At 39.2% G+C, this 17,899-nt stretch overlaps 2 protein-coding genes across 5 annotated transcripts in view; one reads left to right on the forward strand and one right to left on the reverse strand.

The window, feature by feature from the left end:
* Window positions 1-1,038: 1,038 nt before the first annotated feature.
* Window positions 1,039-4,643, forward strand: SRP14 (signal recognition particle 14). Its single transcript, XM_073348809.1, has 5 exons — window positions 1,039-1,146; window positions 2,017-2,089; window positions 2,634-2,746; window positions 3,476-3,508; window positions 3,927-4,643. Exons 1-5 carry the CDS (start codon window positions 1,057-1,059, stop codon window positions 4,014-4,016), a joined length of 399 nt encoding a protein of 132 aa, XP_073204910.1. The 5' UTR covers window positions 1,039-1,056; the 3' UTR covers window positions 4,017-4,643.
* Window positions 4,644-8,097: 3,454 nt separating this feature from the next.
* EIF2AK4 (eukaryotic translation initiation factor 2 alpha kinase 4) overlaps window positions 8,098-17,899 on the reverse strand; it is a 73,060-nt gene continuing 63,258 nt past the window's right edge. For 3 of the 4 annotated variants that reach the window (XM_073348812.1, XM_073348810.1, XM_073348813.1), the window contains 7 exons: window positions 16,438-16,550; window positions 15,185-15,243; window positions 14,418-14,515; window positions 13,043-13,111; window positions 12,301-12,345; window positions 10,297-10,415; window positions 8,098-8,427 (listed from right to left, as the gene is read on the reverse strand). In XM_073348812.1, the coding sequence (XP_073204913.1) occupies window positions 8,370-8,427; window positions 10,297-10,415; window positions 12,301-12,345; window positions 13,043-13,111; window positions 14,418-14,515; window positions 15,185-15,243; window positions 16,438-16,550 (561 nt within the window). In that variant the 3' untranslated portion in view covers window positions 8,098-8,369. Of the gene's footprint in view, window positions 8,428-10,296; window positions 10,416-12,300; window positions 12,346-13,042; window positions 13,112-14,417; window positions 14,516-15,184; window positions 15,244-16,437; window positions 16,551-17,491; window positions 17,520-17,899 lie in introns of those variants that run through there. The other variant, XR_012159469.1, reaches the window with a different exon arrangement.

Consider the following 17,899-nt stretch of genomic DNA (forward strand, 5'->3'; position numbering starts at 1 on the left):
AAGTTTGCCCACCCTGGTCACAACTGCTTATTTCCTGCACCCTTCTGTGAAGCATCTAGTATTAGAGAGTTGCCAGTTTTGGGTGGCTGTATTCCTGGGGATTTCATCACATGCCATACTCTTTAATTCCTGGAGACTCCAGGCCAATCCTAGAGGGTTGGCAACCCGAGAGATTGAAGTGTTCTCCAACTGGTTTTTGAATGTTATAATTTTTGGTGTCTGATTTGTGTCCATTTATTCTGTTACGTAGAGACTGTCCAGTTTGGCCAATGTACATGACAGAGGAGCATTGCTGGAGAACACTTCAATCTCTCTGGTCACTCGGTTACAGACCTAAATGTGGCAATATTTCAACAAAAAAACTTCAAAAACGGGCTCCAACAAGAGACTGCTGAATTGGAATTAATTTGCAAACTGGATGCAATTAACTTAGGCTTGAATAGAGACTGGGAGTGGATGGGTCATTACACAAAGTAAAACTATTTCCCCACGTTTATTTCCCCCACCCCCCACTGCTCCTCCGAGGTTTCTACCAACTGCTGGAAATGGCCCACCTTGATTATCACCACAAAAGGTTTTTTTTCTCTACTGCTGGTAATAGCTCACCTTAGCTGATCACTCGGGTGGCAGTGTGTATGGTAACACCCCTTGTTTCATGTTCTCTGCGTATATAAAATCTCCCCACTGTATTTTCTACTGCATGCATCCGAGGAAGTGAGCTGTAGCTCAGGAAAGCGCATGCTCAAATACATTGCTTAGTCTCTAAGGTGCCCCAAGTCCTCCTTTTCTTTTTGCGGACACAGACTAACACGGCTGCTCCTCTGAACCCTGCAGATACACAGAGGCCAGCGGGCAGCGCCGACATCTCACAGGGGGGCGGCCCCAGCCCGTCCCCGCCAGGGGGCCCACACGCGGGCTCCCGCCCTGAGGCGCCCCGCCGCACAGCCCCCCCGCCCCGCCCCGCCCCGCCCCCAGGCGCTCTCACGGCCGCGGCTGGCCGCCCCCCCTGTGGCGCGGGGCCGCTGGGAGCAGCTTCGCGGCCCCGCCCCGCGCTCGATGGTGCGAGCTCGCAGCGGCTCTTCCGGTTCCGGGGGCGGGCGAGCCCAGCGCGGGGCCGGCGCGATGGTGCTGCTGGAGAGCGAGCAGGTGCGGGGCAGGCCGCGGGGAGCCGCACCGGGCCCCCCTTCGGCCCCTGTCCGGAGCGGAGCCTCTCCCGTGCGGCGCCTACGGCCCCCCCCCCCCCCCGGGCTGGGGCGGCCGGGCCGGGCCGGGCCGCTGAGGGGCCACCCGAGCACACTACTCGGGGCAAGGTGTCCCGTCCCCTGCCGATAAACCCCGGGGCCGGCAGGGCTCCGGGCCTCGCCTACACGCCCGGGGCTTCTCGGCGGCGTCTGGTTGCGGGCAGCGGTTGCTTGAAAGGACCTTGGCCAGCTGGAGTCCAGTAGCGCTGCGGACCTGCTCTTAGTGTCCCTTTCCCCATCTGCGTGGTTGGTTGCTCCCCGGCATTGCACTCAGCAGGGACCAGTGCCAGTAGTGGGGTCGGCCTGACTTTCAGGTTCTCGTGTGGCAGCAAATTGCTGTTCTGCGTGATTTGCAAACGCTCGAGAAAGTCTCAACCAAGCTGAAATGCCTTCCTCTGGTTTTTAAAATATAAACTTTTATAAAAGAACATAGTACTGATAATAGGAATGCTACGAACGTCTGTGTTAGATAAAAACAGTGTTCCCAACAGGGCTACTTTAAATAGCTTAGCTCCCTCTGTCTTCTGGGTGAAGGAAGCTTTATATAAATGCTTTCTTCAGACAACACCTGCACTGGTTTAACCCATGCAAGTTCCGTGTATAAGTTGTTGGGAAGCATTGTGGTGTAAGAATGCTACTTTAATGAGACATCTGCTGTTAATTACATTGAGAATGGCAATATTTGCTACCTAGCAGAAAACTTTCCTGTCTGTTGCTCCCCCCAGCCTCCAGTGGTAGTTCTTAACCAGAGATGGGTCTCTTCTTTCATTTACAGTTCTTGACAGAACTAACAAGGCTTTTTCAAAAATGCAGAACCTCCGGGAGTGTTTACATAACGCTGAAAAAATGTAAGTATCAGTGCCTTTATAGTGGATTAAAGGAACACTGTCAGTTTAAATCAAAGTTCTTCTGTTCCTAATACCGTTATCATTAAATGAGAGTTTAAAAAATCCACTTGTTGCTATTTATGCTCCTTGTATAGTTTTTGCATTTCTCTCAGCTTAGACAAAGAAAAGTCAAGTCGTTTCACTTTAAAATTGTTAGTGATGCGCTGTTTGAAATGTAAACGTTGCAATGAAATGTTGAAAAGCTCTCATTGGAACTTTTTAAATAGAGATATTATGGAAATTTTATTCTCAGATTTATAAATGCTGTGGAGAGGTGGTGAACTGGGCCAGCAAAATAGCTCACTGTCTGTTCCTGAGGGGAGGCATATGCTCCCCTCAGGAACATCTTTGATATGGTGTCTTGATTTCAAATTGCTATACAAGCTAGGGGTATACAGGTTGGTGGTGGTGGCAGGCATCCTCTTGATGCACTGAGATTTTGGAAAAAACGTTTTAATAAAATCTGGATAAACAGATTATGACATGCCTTTGGTTTTCAACACAGATGATGGTCGAACAAAACCCATTCCACGTAAGGGCCATGTGGAAGGTTTTGAGCCTGCGGACAACAAATGTCTTCTGAGAGCAACAGATGGGAAGAAGAAGATTAGCACAGTGGTAAGTAGCAAATCTGGGTCAGAGAGAGCATGTAAACTCATTTGTTCCTGAAATAATTGGCTGCATCATTCAGGCTGAAGGCCAACTTTAGCTAATGTAACAATCTGGAATTTTTACATGTGGTGGATAAACCATCAGTGTCAGGTCTGAGAGCAGCCACAGCTTGGGCATATGAAGATAGTGTGGGCATTTGGATGCTGGAAATATGGGGCTCAGTGTTCCTGAGAGAGTTTGAGTGTGCTGTGGGAGAACTTGAATGGATGTCACAAATGAATGAAAAGGAATCTGAAGAGAGTATGTTATGTTGAAAAACTAGCCAGGATAACTTAGTTTGTAATATAAACAGAAGTGAAAGGCACTGGAATAAGCAGACAATTAATTGGCTTTGGACTTCACATTGAGGATTTATTCTCTGTTTGAAAGTGTGTAGATTTGGAGAGGAAATGCTACTCTTTTACCGAGTTGTGACTTAAATTGGTGGTGGTAGGGGGGAGAATCGTCCTCCAAAAAACTAGATCTGTTACCAAGAGTACTTTCCTGTTATCCCTCCACACGTGGTCTCTCTAACTATTTTGATGCCAACTCTTCAATGTGATCACTTGATCAGACATAAGTGCGGCTAGGTGGGACCTGGTGTTTAACTGACAGGCAAATGTCTATTGAAATTTTTAGTCCTGGGATAAAATGTTTCCAGTATTTCAGCTTAACGCCCAAATTTGCTTTTCACAGGTAAGCTCGAAGGAAGTAAATAAATTCCAGATGGTAAGTTTCCTATGTTCTCTTTTTTCGTTCTTCTGTATTGTAAGGAAGAATATTCAATAATTTAGGATAAGCCATGGAAAGCTACAGATCATTCTCCCATCTCTAAATGGGTCGGTTGGTTAAATATTTAAAGTTATAGGACAGATGCTTACAACAAATGGAAGTATAGCTCCATATCTTGGTAAGTATATGGTCTCTCCATTTGCATGAAATTCTCCAAAGCATCTTATTTAACTCTTTTGTATCATTGTGGGGAAGAAAAGGGTGATTTCCTGATGAGTTTGAACATTCTGTAAAAGAGCTGTGTGGAGATATAGGTTATCTAAAATGGAGATTTTATACAATTTTTATTTTTTACTGTAGTGCACTGCCTCTGAATATTTGGTCAATCTTAAAGGTGTTTATTTCATGATTGCAGGCCTATTCTAACCTGTTGAGAGCTAACATGGATGGCCTGAAGAAGAAAGACAAGAAAAGCAAAAATAAGAAAAGTAAAGCAACCCAGTGATGGAACAGAATGTCTTTCCATCACTGCAAGGCTTGCATTCTAGTCTTCAAAGTCCATTTTTTCCTAAGTCAATGCTTTCTTTTGGCTGTAGAATACTGAGATGTGAACAATACCGGCACTTAAATAAAATGAAAATAAAAGGTGGTTTCTGTAGATTGTTTGGCAGGAATATTCACAAGATTAGACTGAAACCTCTTCACTCTCAGCTGCTGTGTTGTTACACAGGATGGTCAGTGTAAACTGTTTTGGGGGATGCAGTGGGTGGTCACAAGGGCAAAGAATAGATCTTAAGTAGTGAATGAAAGCCTAATTCTGTAGATAAGCCCCATGTAAACTAAGTAGGGAAGTTGAGAATTAGTGGGAACATTGCCTTTTTTTTTTCTATTAATTTAGCTTCTAGAAGTGATTGGAGGTTAAGAGGTCATGACAAAAAAAAAAAAAGCAAGTCCTAGAGCTTCACATGTTACAATTGCAATGACTGTTTTACTAAAAGTCTCATTCTTATGAATGTGTTCAGGGATTTGGTGCATCTTACTTTGAATGGTTATATTGTAAATATAGTATCTCTTGATGCTTTGTTGTGAAAAGGTAATGTTTACTTATTCCTATTAAACAATCAGAAGTGCATTTGGTTGAAATGACTACTGTAATTGTATTGGTCTTTAGTGAATGATTAGTCTGATCATACATTAGTCCATGTTTGCAGTGGGGATCCAAGCCACCAGTCACATAGGTCTTGTACTACTTACAAGTAGGGGATACAGGCGTTAGAACCCCTACTCCTGAACATACATAGTGACCTTTTGTACTTGTATAAATAGGTATGGAATTTTCTTGTAGCATTCTGTGCTGTCTATAATTTCTGTTCTAAACCACTAGTGGCCCCTCCCCAGGAGTAAGTGGAAGGTAATTCCTCTAGTCACTCTTTGCTGAAGGTAAAGGTTGATAGCAGCATGTAGGAGGGTCATACTCGGGGCCGGCTCCAGACACCAGCTTTCTAAGCAGGTGCTGGGGCAGCAGTCTGTGTCCCACGGCGGCAATTCGGTGGTGACTGCTTGGGGCAGCAAAATTGGTAGAGCCGCCCCTGGTCATACTAAGGCTAGCTATGTAATAAAGGGGCAGAGAGACAACAGCACGGGGAAGTTAATTTGAGTACAGGACTAAGATGGCATACCATAAGCAGCTTAAATAAAGGCACTGTATTTGTTGAAAATCTATCATCATGGATGGAACGCACTTATACCTGTGCTAGGGTCAGTTAAACTCTCAGAATGGGGAGAGCTGCTGGACTTTTGTGTGGCAGAAACCCCTGCCCTCTCCTCCCCCCCCCAACAAAAGACAAAGTTAAGCAATCCTCTAAATAAAGTTGTACCCGTAATTATAAGGGGAACTGGTATGAATGTCTATATTATTATCCCACTTAGGAGCCCCAGTTGTGGACCAGAGCTTACAATCAAAGAAGTTAGGATTGCCTAAACCTTTCTATCCTAAGATCCTGTTCTCACTTAACATTGCTAACCTTTTGGGCTTGAATTTTCCATGTTGGGTTTCTGCTTGGACCGTCCTTTTTTTTGTTGTTTTTGGTGGGGGAAGTTACAGCTAACACAGTTTAGCTGTTTCCAAAACTGAGGTTTAGGAAAGAGTCTTAGTTTCTCAATAGAACAGTTTTAGCACCTCCATAGTTTGGAGTAAGGACTTGAAATTTTGCAGGTGGTGGGGATCAGAGAGGTGTCTTTTAGTGTCCTGGAGAAATTTCACCCCACCTTGATTGGGTTATAGTAGGCCTGTCAAGCAATTAATCGTGCTGTTAAACAGTAATAGAATACCATTTATTTAAATATTTTTGGATGTTTTCTACATTTTCAAATATATTGATTTCACTTACAACATAAATATAAAGTGAGCACTGTATACTTTATATGGTTTTTGATTACAAATATTTGCAGTGTAAAAAACAAATTGTATTAGGTGAACTGAAAAATACTAGTACTGTAGTGCAATCTCTTTATCATGAAAGTTGAACTTAATGTAGAATTGGGAACAACAGCATACAAAAACAACCAATGTAAAACTTGAGCCTACAAGTCCATTCAGTTCTACTTCTTGTTCAGCCAATTGCTAAGACAAACAAGTTTGTTTACATTTATGGGAAATAATGCTGCCCTCTTATTTACAATATCACCGGAAAGTGAGAACTGACGTTCGCATGGCACTTTTGTAGCCAGCATTGCAAGGTATTTACGTGCCAGTGATGCTAAACATTCGTATGCCCCTTCATGTTTCAGTCACAATTCCAGAGGACTTGCATCCATGCTGATAATGGGTTCTGCTCGATAGCAGTCCAAACTGATGCATGTTCATTTTCATCATCTGAGTCAGATGCTACCAGCAAAGGTTGATTTTCTTTTTTGGTGGTTCGGGTTCTATAGTTTCTGCATTGGAGGGTTGCTCTTTTAAGACTTCTGAAAGCATGCTCCACACCTCGTCCCCCTCGAATTTTCAAAGGCACTTCAGATTCTTAAACCTTGGTTTGAGTGCTGTAGCTATCTTTAGAAGTGTCACATTGGTACCTACTTTGCATTTAGTCAATCTGCAGTGAAAGTGTTCTTAAAATGAACATGTGCTGGGTCATCATCCGAGACTGCTATAACATGAAATGTACGGCAGAATGAGGGTAAAACAGAGCAGGGGACATACAGTTTTCCCCCCAGGAGTTCAGTCACAAATTTAACACTTTTTTTTTTTTTAACAAGCGTCATCAGCATGGAAGTATATCCTCTGGAATTGTGACTGAAGCACGAAGGGGCATATGAATGTTTAGCATCACTGACACGTAAATACCTTGTAATGCTGGCTACAAAAGTGCCATGTCAACGCCTCTTCTCGCTTTCCGGTGATACTGTAAATAAGAAGAGCGCAGCATTGTTTCCCATAAATGTAAACAAACTTGTCTTAGCGAGTGGCTGAACAAGTAGGACTGAGTGGACTTGTGGGCTCCAGTTTTGTGTTTTATTTTTGAATGCAGTTATTTTTGTTCCCAATTCTACATATTGCAGTTCAACTTTCATGATAAAGAGATTGCACTTCAGTACTTGTATTAGGTGAATTGAAAAATACTGTTTTTCAGTGCAAATATATAGAATACAATGTGTACATTGCTCACTTTATATTTGCGTTGTAATTGAAATCAATATATGTAGGAAAACATCCAAAATATCTAATACATTTCAATTGGTATTTCATTTAACAGTGCAATTACAACTGTGATAACTAGGGCTGTCAATTAATAAGCCTCTAAAAATCGCCAGTGGCCCATGCTTAGAGGCATGTTAGCAAAATTCCCTAAATATGCTGCTGTCTGTACTGAGTATGCTCTTGGCTAAGACTTGCCCTGAAACTGGTCCTCCCTGCAGCCAGATACCAGAACTGAGAGAAGAGGCTGTCACTGTGGCCATATAGAGGAAGAGCAAAGGGGGCAGGGGGAGTTAAGGTTGCTTATACCTTTCTTTACTTTTAAAAATAATTCCTAAAACTCTCTCTCCCTCTTCCCCCTGATTTTGTTTTCCCTCTGTATTTAAGCTGTTGAGACACAATGGTATTTATTTTCAAAGCAAATGTGTCCTCCATTCCAAAAAGATCTGTTTTATATTAGTGTTGTAAAATTAATTCCTATTGATTCTTGATCCTTCACCATCTGAATATGCTATATAAGGGGATTGTAAGACCCCTTATTTTAAGATCACAGTTGAGTAAGAACATTCAGGGGGTTTTCATCCCATATACTGATGATTAATGCTATACATATTTGAAAAACACTGGCTCCTTAGTTTAAATTTCTTTTTAAAAAGCTATTTGAAGTTATAGTACTATTCAGTAGGCTGTAGCAAGGTAGCTGCAAATTATAGACATTCTGGAACAGCTCTGCAGTTCTTTTGCTGAGTCAGTTTCACTTTCCCATCCATTTTCCTTGCTTAACATTGATACTGTGCAAGCAAATACTATTACAAGAAAAAAAGTTTACAAGTGTAAGGTATGTCTTTCAGTAACCTGACTGTGCATTAAGAAACATGACCCTTTAACATTTATTTTGAACTTTTTTAATGACACTTTTAATAAGTTTTACATATAAAAATGCAAAGTATGAAGCTGGCCACTACACACTAAAAAAATAAAGGCAGTAATTGCCTGAGTCTCTTTATATCACAGCTTACTGAAATTTCACGAAGTATATGTTCCTATATCAAAGGTCATAATGAATGTGCAACAATTATTTGATGGTTTTGGTTTCAGATTATGTATCTTTTGGTAGTCACATGCTATTTAAGCATCCCACCAACAGATGCCTCTTTAGAGCTAAAACAGAATTTTGTAGTAGTCATCTCGATAAGAGTACAGGATAAGCACAGGAATTCTGTAGAGGAAAAAGGACAGTGTTAGAGTTTACCGCCAAGAGAACAGAGTAATTCATTCTAAACCCTCCAAAAATAGTAATTTCTAGAGACAACGTCTTAGAGTATGGCCTCTGAATTCTCTTAAGAGATTAGAGATGGGAAAGATCTTATTGTACATCATTAGTAAATCCTGCTGTAAATGCAGGATTGTTCTAAATATTTTTTCTTGTGCTATGTCCACTTATTTTAAAAGGATCCAAGTAATGGTACTTCTATAATTTCCCTGAATACACATCACTGTCAAAGCTTTTCCTAAAATTTAGCCTAAATTTTTACTTCTAATTTCAACCCTTTCTTTATTATACCTCTTTTTGCTACCCTAAACAACAATTACCTCCATCCCTTAACATGTCCAGATGACTAAGACTTTGAATTCTAGAACAGAGAATTATTTAATTTTCTTCCACTTAGGCAGAATGGGGGAGAGATTTAACTTTGACCATACAAGGGACTGTCTTACATAGAACAATATGCACCATCATTGGGGACAGGTAGCATATAATTTATGGAATGTCAGCATTTCAAAGAATACTGCCTCATAGAAACTGCTGAATATTTGTGAAAGGGTTAGTGTGTGTGTTGAAAAAACACCTGAACTTAAAAGGGCTAGGTTAGGATTGATAAAACTTCTCATTCTACAGTAGCTTAAACACTATTAAATTGGCTTTCAGTAGCAGTTAAGTGGCAAAGAATCAAGTTAGGAGCACCTCTACACAACTTTAATATAGTTAAGATTCTGCCTCAAATTTAGTTTTTTCTTCTCAGATAAAGTGGAGGTTGAGCGCAGAACTTTTAACAGAAGATCCTCTGGAAGTCTCCTGCTAAAGGAGAGAGTGCAGTCACTGGGTTTTAGTATTCAAAGCTTTGTAAGCTGTTGAGGAATACTGGAATTGGTCTGCACTGTTAATGCATGATTGGTGTGTGTTTCATTGTTTTCTAAAGTGTTTGATATCTCCAGTAGTGAAAGGCACTATTATTAGAAAGTCAAATTCTAGTCCCATTGAATGGCTCACCAAAGTTAACTGAACACTGCTCTCATGGTGGAGGGGGAAGAGTGGCTCTCAACAAAATGCACAAAAAGTTATTTAACTTTGAAACATTCAATTCTTAAGAGAATGAAATGGTTAGCGAAAAGCTAAACTAGATTTTTTGAGTTCTGAATTATTTTTTTCATCTACAGATTTCTTTTCTGCATTTATGCTGAGGGTATTTTAAGATAGGTTTTACTATATATAAATGGAAAGAGTTTGTTTAAAAAGGTCCTTAGCCTGTTCAGCTACGCCAAATACCCACAGCTTCCACCAAAATCTGTGGGAGCCATGGATACTCAAGAGTTCTGAAGTCCAAGTCAGTCTGTCAGAAGGGAAATTCTGCACAACTGACATAAGAGAACAAAGATTCCCAGCTATCAGAACCCACATCTGTCTAAATCTGTTACTAGTTATGCTGCCAAAAGCCAAATGTGTAAATTACCCAGAGAGGAAAATGTGATGATTAAATGTGGGCTAACATCTCTCTCAAGAATTTGCATATCCCACAGCTCAGTTACATACTTATTTATAGTTGTATACATTGTGGTGTTCAGCTGAACGTTAGGTCACACCTTAAGACTATACAAATGGAGACAAGAGGACCAGTCGAGTGTGTTCACCTTAAGATAAACTGGAGCAATTTTAGGAAATATTTATATGGAGTAAGACACTTTTCAGGAGGGTGCCTTCTTTGCCTTTCTCTAGAGAATATGTACAGCAGCCTATTTACCACAGTTCAAATCTGTGGAACAGCTCAATTGTTCCAATTACCGTAGGTGCTGCAACAAATATATTTACCTCTTTTCTATTTTGATACTGTAAATTTCATCACAGACAGCTTGTAGGTATCTCTGCTTTGGCAATCGTGACATCAGTTGTTTTACAGTCGTGTAAAAGGCTTGCTCATCTCCATCATACTGTAAGGAAAAGGGACGAGGAATTTTCGTATATATTACATTTCATTAGGAAAGAAAAACCGTGTCACTGTGGGGAGGGTTCACTTTTCTGAAGGTCATGCAGACAGAATAGCAATACTCTATTTCTTAACCTACCAAAGAACTAGCTTCTTGAAACAAAATGCACAAAACTGCATGTACAACTGACTCTGTTATAAACAGAGATCTTTGTAAGGAGGCTGCTGGTGATCAGCTTCTCCCTCCTACAGTACGACAGCAGCAGCATGCTGGGAAGGCTGAAGTGGCCCACTTTTCCTCTGCAGAGTTATCACCATTGTAGAAACACTTGCATCCTCCTGTCCCACCCGTGTTCTTTCACATGTACATGCACCAGAGCATTCTTTGGTCCCCTCTGCCACAGGATGGGCTTTTTCCCTTCTGAACTGATATTAAAAAGCATATTTGATATGAACATAATTTTGAGGTTTCTTTGATTTCCAGTATTTTGGCTACTTAACGCAATTTTGTGGCTAATTTAACTTCCTATGAGCATCTTTATGTGAGCATTACTTGATTTTATGTATGTACTTTACACTCCTATTAACATTTATCAATTTCCTGACTCAAAAATAAGTTCCCCCAGTACCCTTCTTCAGGTGATATGCAAATTTACAAGAATCGTTGCAGTTCTCTAGTCTCCCGAGCAGGTTGCACTACAGAATAAACACCCAGACCAGAGCATCAATTTAGCATGAGGCTCATGTGCTAGATTCAGCACAGCCAAAGTGCATTTTGCTGAAGCCTTTTGCATGTTCTGCTAATCAATTCTAACGCTACCCCTGATTTATGATTTATTTCAATATAAGTAGGTACTGTTTGATGTGGTTTCATTTTCTAAGGCATCTACAGTATTTTGACAGATAGGCTCATTAAACATTTTAAAACACATTATTTCAATTACTGCCGCTCATGCATGTTTAAAAAACACCAAATTTTCAGAAGTTTATCTGATAACTAATTGCCAGAGGACTGCCACTGAGAGGTAGATATGAAAGACAAGTAGGGCTCCACCAGGGAGGTCCAGCTCCAACCCCCCAAGCTGGTGAGAGAGAGGGGGTACTGATGGGATTTCTCTCAGGATGCTATCCCTAGACTGTGTTTAGGATCAATGTCTTTCATATTAACTTCTGTGTAGTAGATGTCTGCCAAATTTTAAGCCACCCCTTTCTCTCCCACTACTTCAGAGTCTTCTGACTTGTAGGGGAAGTCCACAGTACCATAATATATCCTCAACTCAACTTCCCAACAGCATTGAGGAATGGGGATAAGGTTTTTGCTTATTGACTCAGTTCCTCATCTTATGCTGTTTGGGTCACCCTCCCTCTCTAAGAACTCCATCACACACCTTTGCTGCGGTGCACTCCCATGCTACAGCAGAACAAAACTCACATTAAACACAGAGTTCTGAGCAGTAACCATAAAACTAATCAGAATCATGTTAATTTCAATGGCTGCTGCCTGAGAAACCCAAAAGCAGCCACAGCTCAAGACAGCACTGCTCTGTTCACATTCACCAGGGTATCTTCATGAACAAAGGCTAAAAACCTTTTCTTTATTTAAAACGAAAGCTCAAATTCTGCAAAAATTGTTGACGAAGGACTCCACCAGCTCAAGAGGAAACGTTTCCTACTTGTGCATTTGGCAAATGGAGTTTTCAAGGCTTATTCTAAACCCTTTCTGTCTGTACAGAATTTTTTAGCCTTTCTTAAACTCTTTAAAAGAAAAACTGGGTGAGAATTTCACCATTGACCTCAGTAAGGACAATTTCACCTCATTAACTTTAAATCTTTGAAAACCTACTGTTAAATCCAGATTACATATACACAACTTACTCTAAATTGCTTACCTCTAGTGACAAGAAGTGTATTATAGTTTCTTTTGACAGATCTACCTGCAAAAATAGCAGGGCAAAGAGGTCAATGTCAAGGAATCAAATGTTATATAGTTTAACAAGTAAAAGTAACTTCTTTTTCCAGTTCTATTCCTGTCATCATTCTGGCCATGTGAAGATCTCTGTTCTCAAAAAAGGGGTCAACATTTAATCTCTAATTTATAAAGAAGTTTTGCAAACACATTTGGACTGCATCAGAATTTTAGGCATTTCCGAAGACAAGTTATGTTTGGCAGAGCTCATCTGTGTACATGGAAAGTCTTCCCTTAATTTCAAAAAAGGTAAACATGCTTATTTCTAAAGGGCACATAGGAAAGATACACTGTAGTTAACCTCTTCAGAAAGTGTTGACAGGGAACCCAAAAAGTAACATTTAAATGTGCTTTATAGTGATAAGCTGCAGCAACAAATTACTATTAAATCCACCACCATACAGGAGTTAGAGGTGCAAGTAGTTAAAATGTCAACATTTTACTATATGTAGCAGTCTCAATTCATACAGCAGGAAGCATTTCTCAATATACTAGCTAAACATTGTGTGGGTTTTATTTTACAATAAATTTCAAAATTTGGTTACAATTGCCAATTCTAAAATTTGAGATTATGGCTGGTGACAGCTACCTTGCTAGCAATTAACATTAAAGACTCGAATGACCAAGCATTTGCATTTCATTTAGGCGTCAGCAAACAGACTTACAGCTAAAATTTCAATCTCACTGGTTTTCTGTTGCAGATTAGTAATGAACGTCTGGAGTCTTGTTTGTACCTGCAAATTAAAATTAATAGTGGATAAAAGTTGTATACAAATTTCTCCTGTTTCACGGAAGTTGGGAACCTTTGTATTCTGTTTCAAGAAACATAACATTTAATTCTCGATAATTAACTTTGATATTCCAGACAGTCAATTGTTAACGAGGAATATGTGGGCATCTTATATTAATGTCAGGAGAATGAGCACAGGGCTCATGCCCATTTATGAAGTATTTTTGCCAGTTATGAGTATAGTGGTAGGAGAGATGATATTAGGACTGAGGTTAGGCAGAATTAACACATGATTATGAATTTCCCTAGACAGAGTCAAAGTTATGTGTTCATGGGCACTAGTGGAGGCCACCTTTCACAAAGATAAGAGAAGACACCACTTTAATCAGAGACTGGCAGTAGAATCACAGAAGGCAGTCCTGGAATACACTGTAGCTCCTCTGCAGTTCAGAGGAGATGGCTGCATTTTGGGCAATAGTATATTGAACTGCTGGTGCATTCAGTCCCATTACATTACACTACTGTCTCCTCTCTGGAGCAGCATGAGAATCCAGCAATCTATAAAAATTGTTGCATTCTTGCATAAAAAATGGGTTTTGCTGCTATGGAAAGAAAGTTAGATCCCATCATACAATCCAAATATTTTGGAAGCCAGTAAATCCTGAATTTTCTATCCTCTTTGGATTGGAGCCTATTCTTTTTTTTCTTATGTTTGGTACATTGTTAGCATCCAAGTGAGGAAAACTCCATCTCTCTTTCATACAGTGGTCTAACATTAAACCACTAAACATTCTGTTTTAGGCAAAGTGGGACACTGTTTGTATGCATCATGTTGGAAAACTTTTGCTTGCACCGCCGAGCTTGAGGACATAATGAAACGTTAGACTATAGCGGGCATACATTTGAGTCCACTGCATACACATTAAATACAAAATCTATGTTTAACTTGTAACTTTAACATTTTCTTAAGCACTCAAAAGTCAGGAAGTGCCAGAATTAGGGTTCCCCATAGAGTCTTCACTGAGATCTCCTGTACACACGCATTATGAGAGCCTTGCCCCAAATCATGTGGGAAGTCTGTGTTAGAGCCAAGAACTGGTCTCCCTGGGTCTCATTTCAATGCTTTACACCCATGGAAAAATCCATTTTCCCCTTCTTGTAACCCTTTGCCTCATTCACTGTCCATTCTGCAGACTAAACAAGGCACAGATCCTGCAGGACAAACCATCTGTGATCATGATATTACAGCTACATGCAGGCAGAAAAAAAAAATTCAAACCAAAACTGAAAGAAAAAAGAACGACGTATACCTGAGTTTCATAACGCCGTCTGACACTGGCAGGCAATTTTTCAGGAGCTATGACACTCACATTTGGCACTACAGAAGTTCCATGTGGTTCAAATAAACCTAAAATGCAAACAGTTTGAGAATGTATTCTTTCTTCACATAAACAAGCATGATATATCCTGTTTTAAACAAAATTAACCCCCACTAATCTTAATGAGTCAAGACTTATTTACTACTCTGATCTGTGCTATTGAAGCAATTGTGTAATTTTTGTGGCTGCAATTTAAAGGGACTCATCCTGCAAAATCTTCTGATTCTTAAACCAACAGAAAAAAACAGGATGGAACCTGGTTGAGTGTGTCCTTCATTAGCTTTCTGCACTGTCCGCATTATAGGTCACATCACTTTGCAGCAAGATAGCCACTTCCAGCTAAAGAATCAGAAATGTCTACTGTAAACAAAGTTTTAGTTTATTCAGTCAGTCCTCTGTGCCTTGTGAACATTTTGACGGGTGGGCCAAGCAAAATGGTTGCATGTTCCTTGTAAGTTTATTATAAAATGACTTCTGCATTTTATAGGAAAATGTAATTTAAACTTTTCAAATTTTAGACACAGCATTTGAGATTAGAAAAAAATCACTCTAGCCAGGTAAAAGTTGTACGGAAAGACATTTGTGGTTTGTTTATAGTGATTCTTGTAATGTGATTAAAATATATACTACTTTATTGCAAAGAATGTTTATTGTATACAAAAACAGTCAATTTTAGCCTAGAATTAGTGATTATATACCTGAAGTATTAGCAAATGATCCTTTTAGATTTTGTACTGAGAGATTATCTGAAGTTTCTCTAAAAGCAAGCAAACAAAAACAGTTATAAAAATAGACACATAATAATGTAAAAGCAGTGCAGTAATGGAAGCAACTGTTAGCAAACTTTCACATACAAAGGTATTCTGTATTCTTTTCACGCCAATTAGCTGAAAAAAATGTAATGGAGATTTTCAGCTTACAAATATTTCCAAATTAAATCCTGTATTTTTGATTAGTTAAGACATGCCAACATACAATTAAACTTGTTAATTAAAAAAAAAACCTGTCTTCAGCAATCATAAGTAAATAGCAAAACTTTCCTTGCTACTTTCACTAATTGTAAATGGGAAATATTTTAGACACCAGGTTTCTCAATCATATAATGTTGCTTCTGTGACATAACAGTCATATTAACTTCAATAAATGAATGTCAAACAGGGAAAATAGTTGGACTTCATGGCCTGATCAAGCAGGAGGAGATGAGTAGCAGGGGAAAGGCAGAGCTTTTCTTGCAAATCAAATTGTTAAAAAAACACCCACATAGCTGGACTTTTCTTCAAATGCGTCCTAGTATGGAAATTTCCTATTACAGAGCTACATTTTGCAAAGCTATTCAAGAATAATACTGAAGGCCAATCTTTTGATAATTGCATGTACATCCGTGATAGTATAAAAGTAAAGACCTGATTATTCAGTCTGCGTTTCTACTTTCACACGCTCATGTGCGTACTTGAATGATTCTAATAAATGCAAGGATTTTACTGTAAGCTTTTTGGGGCAGGGAACTCTTTTGTTCTGTGTTTGTATGGCACCGAGCACAATAAGGTCCTGGTCCACAAGAGGGGCTCATGGGTGTTACTGCGATACAATTAATAAGTAGTATCAAAGTTCAGGCAGGTATGCTCACATGTTGCAAGTTAGAACAATTTTGCTCACATAGAAGCCCAGCTGAAAATCTGGCCCTAAATCTGTAAAGGAGTAGGAAGAATACTTCAAAATGTTACTTTCAGTTGCCTTTGGCAAATCTCAAGACATAACAGAAGTCATACCATCAAATTATTTTCCTTCTTTTTCAAAAAGGAATTTGGCAAATCTCTCTCAATGGTAATTTTAATTAAAAATCAATTTAATAGAAACCTCAACTGAAGTCTTATTTTGAAAGACTATATTTAATTTGATTTATGAAATGACCTTTAATTTGACTACTCCTGTTCACTATTTATGCAGCTACCTGTTACTTCTTTCATCACAGACTTTAGTCTTCAGTTTCTGGGCCAGGTGTTCTATTAGATCAGACTCTACAATCCTTTTCTCCGTCTGCCGTTCCTTCTCGAAGGATTTCACCTACCAAATGGTAATTTAACATTTTAATGAGTTTAATGAGACTGCTAAATCTAAAAAATCTACATAAATATACTGTGGAAACAAAGAAAAGTAAGTTTGAATAGGCTCATCACCTATTACAGATGCAATTATCAGATGGAATAAGACAGACTATCAGTTCATCTGATCACTGGCCAATTAAACCCCCTGGCATGGCTGATTAGATTTCTACAATCAAATAACTAATAATTTTTTTTGCATTTTCACTGCTTAGGTTTGGCCACTTGCACTTGTTAATATAGTTTAATATAGTTAAAAAGTAATAGTAGAGAAGTGGGGCAGAGTATAAAACAACAATTTAGACAATCAAAATCTCAGTTAAACACAGTGTTTTCTCTCTCTCTGTTTTAAATTAAAGGATTAATTTGGAATGTGGTTGTCTTTCACTGAATTTGCAGAGAGGTAACTCTCCAGCATTTGAACCTACACATATTTGGTCAGTCTTTATTTTATTAATTATGAAAAGACTAATTAAACTAGAGAATCGCTATGCCATTTAATATATTGACATGCTCTTTGTATTTCTGCTCTAACGTAACAAAATACCATCACTAAGTTTTAAAAGATTAAATGCATTTTTTCATTGTATCTTTAATGCCTAGATACAGCACTCTGTGATCAAATAATTGTCAAGATCAACTTGTTCTTACAGTTAGTGTAAGAGGAAGATTGATAATTGAAGTAAGTGAAATGTACCTTGATGTTATACATTATAGCTATGTTATACAACCATGCCATATAGGGGCAAATGATTTTAACAGATCACTGTTTTTTTATGAAAATGAATAAAAAGTAGCAGCAAAGATAATGGCCCAGAATCAGTGACAGCTTTGGGCACCAAAACCCTCTGTTTATGCACAGAAGAGATACATTACAGACAGCGGCAATTCAAGCTTCCTCACAATAACGCCTTTGCACATCAACCCTGACCTGGAGAGACAAATAGAAACGGTGGGTCATAGATCTATGTCTATTCAAACATTGTCTGTTTTGCCAGCTGCCAATAAGGCTACAGTTTTCTTGGTATTTGTTTTGTAATGTAAACAACTGCCCAGTTGGAAGAAGCCAGAGACCACCAATTCATTTCACAATGTCACCAAATAGCCATTACATAGTGGTAACACTTGGTCACTACCTTTTAAAAAAAATACACAAATACATCTTAGATGAGACTCAATCTAAGATACCAGGTTTGTATTTAAGCTACCAGATTCTTTTTTCCCCCCAAATAAAAGAGGAGGGAGACTGGGCCTGGTAAAAAACTAGCAAGATGGGTCTGCTGTGCAGCTACTATCCATTCTTCAGAGTAA

Source organism: Lepidochelys kempii, chromosome 6 (genome assembly GCF_965140285.1).
Source record: "Lepidochelys kempii isolate rLepKem1 chromosome 6, rLepKem1.hap1, whole genome shotgun sequence".
Taxonomy (NCBI): Eukaryota; Metazoa; Chordata; order Testudines; family Cheloniidae; genus Lepidochelys; species Lepidochelys kempii.